The 7,354-nt window shown below is 40.4% G+C and overlaps 1 protein-coding gene across 2 annotated transcripts in view; it reads left to right on the forward strand.

Annotated features, from left to right (window-relative positions):
• Positions 1–2,638, forward strand: part of LOC147418735 (uncharacterized) — a 4,222-nt gene extending 1,584 nt beyond the window's left edge. For both annotated transcript variants that reach the window (XM_086506076.1, XM_086506077.1), the window contains one exon: positions 1–2,638. This exon is cut by the window's left edge. In XM_086506076.1, coding sequence (XP_086362202.1) covers positions 1–1,973 — 1,973 coding nt within the window. In that variant the 3' untranslated portion in view covers positions 1,974–2,638.
• The last annotated feature ends 4,716 nt before the right edge of the window (positions 2,639–7,354 follow it).

Raw genomic sequence — 7,354 nt, forward strand, 5'->3', positions numbered from 1 at the left:
GCGAAGAAGAAGAGGAAGGGCAAGACGCCGACAAAGAAAGAGAAGAAGAAGAAGACTACTCCTTCTCCCTTTCGGGCTTCCTCGATGAGGATGCTCTTGTAGATCCAGTCGTGCTCAGCCCTAGAGCACTGGAGGACTCCATCTCCTTTACATTCTCCATAGAAAACTCATCGGAGATGAGAGAATGCGGCCCCTGTGATTTTCCATCAACTTTGCCCCTACTGAACCATGCACACACACGTGACCTTGGCTCATCATCAATGACTGACAATTTTGCAGAATTTTGTAACGATGCAGACCATGAAACGGCGGCTCTGGTTCCGTTTAAGAAAAGTGGGTCATGGCAAGGGGACCTGTCTTTTCGCCAGTCGGCAAGGCATCGTGAATCTAGACGATCTTTTTCATTTCTGACAGATATGGAGAATGAAGAAAAGCTCTCAGAAGAGTCTCTGATACAATTCAGAGTCCCTACTAAGGAGAAGCATTCGGGGATGTGCGGTGGTGGTGAGGATCATGTTACACACGTCCCTTATGGAGACGATGAAGGTAACTTACAAATGCACAAAGGACACAATGATAGAAATGGTGATCAGGGTGGGCCACACAAGCATGCTACTAAGGTACAAGATGATCGGAAGGTAGACAATGAGCATAAGCATGAACAGAACACTGGCAATATCCATGTGGATCTATTCATGCATCATGCTAACACTAAACATAGTGACCAAGGGTTGCTTTTCCCTGATCATTCAAATGCAGAACCTAACTTGAGATTTGCAGGAGAAGGCCTTCTGCAACCATGGAGCTCCTCCAAGCTTTCCAAATCCGGCAAACGACGAGCGAATGCAGAGAAAAGCAATTCGCAAGCCATAACTCATCATTCAAACCATGATTCTACAAACTCAAGTCACTTGCATCCATTGCCATTATACTCTCCTGCCCATGGCATCAAAGGTGATTTCAACAGAAAACCAGGTATGTGGTCGTCTACTCGCATGCGATCGTCTGAGACTGCTCTTTTCTCACCAGCAGCAATGAGAGAGATTGGCTCACCTACTCATGAACCCATCTGCATGCCAAGAAAAAGCAGCAGCCTTTTCGCAAGGAGGATGCGGAATACAAGTGAAACTTTGTCTTTGCTTGTCCATGCTCAGAAGGTTGCCAGCACCTCATTCACCGAAGCCGGCCTGCCTTCACCGTCTAGTAATGGATCTGCTAATAGCAGCAGCTACAGAACTTCTAGCATCGGATCGACGCAAAGCAGTGGGTATTCCAGCTCTTCTGGAATATGCTCTACCCCCAACTCTAGCAGGAATTCGAGCAAAATCACGTTGCACGCGGTCGCAAGACGCTCTCTGCAGCAGCGAATGGATGCGGAGCCCTTCAAAGTGCAAAAGCAGGAAGATCCAAATGCCCAGCCGCAGAGGAAAGGGGACCCAAGTGCTCAATTATACAGTAAAGAGAATGCAGCACAAAGCAAGGTGAAGGCAGATCCAAATGGAGCAGGGCATGGGGTGATGTCGCCATCGTCACAGTCGCCGCGCTCTCCGCTGAGTTGGAGGGCAGTACTCTCTTTGCAGCCTCTCAATCCCTCTCATGTTCCTGTGAATCAATGGGCGAAGTCCAGTTCGAGGTCGAGGAGCAGGTCATTATCCAGAGGGAGTAGTGGGAGGGAGGGCAGGACTAGAAACCCTTCCATGTCTGCAGCAACCTCTAAAGAGTTGATACTGATGCATTGCAAAAATAAAGGCAAGAAGGCCAGCTCAGTGAAAGGAGGCAAGACCCCTGCTAGCACCCAGAAGTTGGTCAAAACCAAAAGTGGGTATTGGGCTTTGAACCCAATGCAGTGGTTCAAGCATTGCAGGAATGAGAAGCAGGTTGTGGACACAAACACCAATTTTACTGAGCCAAAGGAACAGCCATGCATTCTTATGGCTCCTTTAAACTCAGATAAGGGGATGATTGATTCTTAGTAGTACATGCATTGTTCAATATGACCATCGAGTAGTAAGATTTAGTAGTGAGTGCCTAGCATCGAGCAGCGCCTTCTCGATGGAGATGCGACTGAACAGCAAGGATTGATCACAATACCCTCTCATATAGACTAAACATATAAACAAATACACATACTCTATCCACAGAGATTATTGATTTAATTTTGTATGTTCATCTTTGGAAATTCAACAACCACCGTGACACACCCCACGAACAAAATCATGATCCTTTTCTCATAATCTAGCCCTATTTGACGATTAATGCCCCCTTACATGCGGTAAATTGCGTGGCCCTCTATAGCCTAGCAGTACTCTTTCTCTCCACTTGCATACTAGCTTATGGCCTCATGTTGCTACCACTAGCCTCTTATGTAACCTATGTGGTTGTGTTCCTTTGGTGTCTTGTCCTTTGGGTGCAATTCACACTCCACTGGCATTGGTAATTTGGTTGTAACAATCCTTTTATTTGATGATGATGATGAGAGCAGAGAAAGTATTCCTCTAGCCACAAAGTAATTAAATCCCCATTGGTTTGTTTTTGTGAGTGCTCATGAAAACATGTCAAAATGTTTTTCGATCTATCCACTGTTCACTGCTTTTGTGTACTTAATAGGCATGTAATCAAACATCAAATTTTTCGCATAGATGTGGAGGGTTTTATAGTTCAAAAACTTCAAAATGGAGGCTCTCTTACAGACTGTCCATGTGATATGTAAATAGACAAGACGACTTCCTACCTAGGATATATAGGCTCAAATTTAGCTTCTTTTTTATGAAGATCTCATATATGTTATGGCACGCTGACTAACTCTGTCCTTCCACTTCAGGATGTAAATTCATGGCCAACCACAAATTTTCTCATCCTGGTATTCTCTCAAAAAACTAAGAAGTAATTAGTCACTTCACTTTAAGCTAAGGCACCATGCACATAAGCTTTTATCACTTAGACTATGCACACCATCCGACTACTATGTATGTTCTCAACCGGGGGGGTGGGGGGGGGGGGGGGGGGGGGGGGGGGGGGAGGGGGGCACTTTTCCAAACTGTACTATGTCATGTGAGTTAATCAAAGAGGATTTTACTCAAAAAGTATATATATATTGTATGCATCCTTCAGATGTTGTAGGGATTTTCAGAGGAGGCTCATGTGACACAATTGATAGAATTACCTCCACCCTCGTTAAATTAAACAAGAAATATCAACAAATTCTTCAATAAACAAGAGACAATTGCATGAATTTACACAAGTGACTTGTGAGACAAACAACACAATATTGACGATTGGCATAGCCATATGCCTCCCATAGGACTTTTGTAATATTCTACATCAAAGTAAATACAATCATCTTGCCAACAGTGTGACGGTGTCATGCCAACACAAGTTCCTCCTTTGATGAAGTCAGTAGTCTGGCCTTTTATGATCTACAAACATTAGATCGTAAAGAGTCATCTATTAGAAAAGGCGAATCTCTTTATCTTCTCTAGGTCTTGGCAACAATAACTATGAATCAAAGATACTACTGCCAACAATAACAAACCTAATAAGGATATCCAAATAATATCATAAACAAGTAGAGAGCTATATTCTCCACCATTATCTATCCTTAAACACTTTAGCTCCATCTTAGAACATAAATTTTTTCCTTTTAGTGAATATTCCAAAACTTTACAAGTTGCATCATCTTCACTTAGTGACTTGAAAGGATGGGCCCACGCACATCCAAATGGCCTAGAGATAACCTCTTCTTGCCTAGAAAACTCGTATGAGCTGATCAACATGTTGACCATAAACACATGTTCACACAAATGGAACACTAAAAAATTAAAGACTAGTACACAATGCAAATGAAGTAAGGCTTTCATTCCATTTTAGCCCAAATGACTTAATTGGCTAGGCAAAAAAAGAGGTATTTGGTTGCTTGGTTATAATATGATCTTAAATTTGTGAAAACACTCAATGGAAAAAGTATACCACACTTAACTCCCTTAGCCAAGGTCAAAGATTCCTTCTAAAACTGCCCCAAACCATTGCCAAAGAATATGTGAAATCCACACCCAATCCACAATCATCTAGCTACCTAGTAGAAATCAAACTCTTGGTGAGTTTAGGTACATGTCTCACATTGCTAAGAACATATAAAAAACCATTAGCAAGCTATAGACGTACTTTGCATGCATCACATTAGGATATATTTGGACCTTAAAAGGGCCCTTTGGATTAAGGGAAGGTTAGGAACTCACCAATGACAAGAGGATGGTGGTATCACCTATTACCTAGGAAATGGTCCCTAGAAAGAGGGGGAAAGGGAGGCAGGGGAGGGGGCTACCATGAAAGAGAGGGACTCTATGAGGGAAAAGGATCCACCCACCTTTAAAAAAAAAGTAAATCCATGTATTGATTTTTTTGAGAATTCTTAAAAGTGACCTTTTTCCCTCTCAAACTTCCCCCCAAACTATCTTAACATAAAAAAAAGCCTTTTTTTCCTTCTAGGTGTCCCTTCCCTCTCATCTTTACACTACTTTCCATCCTTTCTCACACACACTCTTTCTCTACCACTCTCTCTAGAAACCCAAGCTCCCCATAGCTACACAACAAAGAGGTTTATTTCCACCACTCATAGAGGACGCAAATAAGAAATAGAAAAGCTTCTACCACACAATACAAAAGATGATGACGGTTTTTGGATTCCGTTGGCCTTCATCAAGTGTGCTTGGCTGTTTATGTAGCCATCTACATTGGGAACAAAGTGCAATGTTGTGGTGTCTTGGATCGAGAGAAAGCTTGGAAGGACGACCACTTCAATGCCTCTCCCATATATTCATGGTAGTATATGCGTACATCAATGAGGTGATGCTTGCTAACCACCCCCAAAGCACCTCATTAAATGACACAATTTCTTCTACTCCCACAAGCATGTGGTACTCACAAGAGTAGGGAGGGCTTCGTAAGCTTCAAACCATTGAGACCCCTTTTCTTCAAAGCCTTGAATGGCCAATCCTTGATATATGGTGATCAATCTCATGGAAAGGAATTGTAGCTTCTGTCTTGGTTTTGCTCCTCATGCTCACATAGTCCATATTGCTACATTTGGAAGCTTATTTTAAATGCTTCTACAATTCTATGATTATTTTGTAGTGTGCATTCTCAAATGTAATGAAGATCTTGACAAATGCATCTATTAGTATATGAAGATAAGTGATATTGCTTCAAGTAAGATTCTTTTTCATATACCCTTCAAAGGATTCTTGATTGGTTTGCAAGTTTCTTCTAAATTTGCAAGGCATTTAGGGTCACTTGCTTTAGTATGTGCTTGATTTGTGCCTGCAATCTTTTGAAAATGCTCATCTCAAATGCCAAGTGTGATCATTTTGAATAGAACAATAAAGTTTTTATGCCTCTTTTAATTCATATAAGCAAGAGTTCTCTCATGGTGGGTTTAGCACGTAATAGCCTTAACTTTGTTTGTATATCACTCTATGTACAATGTATATTCTATTAGTGATTGATTAGCATCATTTCTTATTATAAAAGAACTAAAGAGGGGGACACATGCAAAGAAAATTGGAAAATTTACAGGTTCAAGGACCCAATCTTCTTAAGTTCCAAATAAACCTTGATGCACCAAGTTGCACAACATGAAATGGATTATATTTTTAGTTTTGCCTAAGTGGACACTTCTTAGTGGCTAATTGTTTAAACTACCAATCCCTTTTGGTAATAATTTATTGAGCCATAATCTTGTTTTTCTAAGATTTTCATAATGTTTAAGCTTAATCAACCTCTATTGGGCAATGAGCAATTTCCATGAACAACAATTTCCTTGTAACCTTCTTGATAATCTAGTAAATATTTTTGTGAGCTAATTTTGTACCTATTTCTTTGCTTCATGATTTTCAAATAGATTGGTTTTTAACAATTAATTGGACTTGTTCCTTGTTGGAAAAATGGAATATGAGAAATAAGAGTCTACTCATGAGGGATATGTGATGCTTCAATGGATAGTCAAAGGAGGACTATGCATCCTTTTGAAACCATAGTAGGCATTCACCTCAAGGGTAAATCTTATCTTGCCAAAGCTTGACTTTTCATGGCCAATTGTTATGCACTTCAATTCTTGATTTCATCTCTACAAGCATGGCTAACAATATTGATGTGATACACATGACTTCACAAATTGCAACAATGAAAAAGCATGCTTTTACAATGAAGGCAAGCATGGAAGAATAGGAAAACTCCTTTATATTATAAATTGTGTGCAAGAATATATAGAATCAACTTTCAAAGGCACGTGTGTATTGAGGGTAGTATAGAGAGAAAACCTAAGTCCTTCAATATAGCTTGAGAAGTAGAATTGCCCAATGTTTTAATGGCTGGTGAGCCTTGCAACACAAACTTATACATCAGGATTATTTCCAAATCCATGTCGTAAACATAAACTATGAGTAAAATAAGAGACTAAAGGGTGTTAACACTTGAAGCTTGATCTCTTTTCCCACCAATGTTTGCTTGGAACCACTCTCGCTATTTCTGTCACCAACGGGGATCCAAGGGAGAGCAATGCCCATGAAGGTAAAAATAGATACATTTTTGGATACCATTTGGAATGTATCCTTACAAAAAAATTAAAAAATATTCATCATGTGATGGAAAGACTTTGATACACATTATATGAAGATATGCCAACTTGTTTTAGTGTGTGGTGCTCTTATGCACACTTTGTGAAGATATGCTAAATGATATGAAGAGTGGGAAGGATATTTTTTAAAGCTTTGATATAAATCCTTCAAAATCTAGAGCTCAAACGTACTACTCTATTGTTGAGAGATGAAAGAAAGACAATTGTAGCATCAAGAGAATTGCTTACAAGGTCTTATGGCACGACCTATGGTCCACCTTTGGTACCATACTCGACAATATTGAGGACAAAATTTGAGCCCTAGGACCATGCAATGGACCCATAGTCCTCCAAAAAGGGCTACCACAAGGCTGCAAATTTCGGCTTGACACGGCGTAAAATGGATTATGTCAGGCCAAAATTTGCACCCTTGTGGTAGCCCTTCTTGGAGGACTATGGGGCCATTGGATGGTCCTAAGGCTCATTTTTTTCTCTCGATTGTCAAACGTGGCAAGATTTGAAAAAAATCATGCACTTGACAATCAACGAAGATGCAAGAGCTGCCAAGCTGCTAGAGAATCACTATGTCACCCTTAAGGGACTTGTTGGGATCCTTTTGAGAAGAAAACTGGGAAGGAGGTTTTCTTTAGGCTTTTATATATATGCTTCCAAAGTTAGCATGGTAGCTTACTTACCCATTGTTGAGATCCATATTAGAGGCTTAAACAATGAGCTTAGAATGTT

Source organism: Adiantum capillus-veneris, chromosome 29 (assembly GCF_014529385.1).
Source record: "Adiantum capillus-veneris isolate H3 chromosome 29, ASM1452938v2, whole genome shotgun sequence".
NCBI classification, from domain to species: domain Eukaryota; kingdom Viridiplantae; phylum Streptophyta; class Polypodiopsida; order Polypodiales; family Pteridaceae; genus Adiantum; species Adiantum capillus-veneris.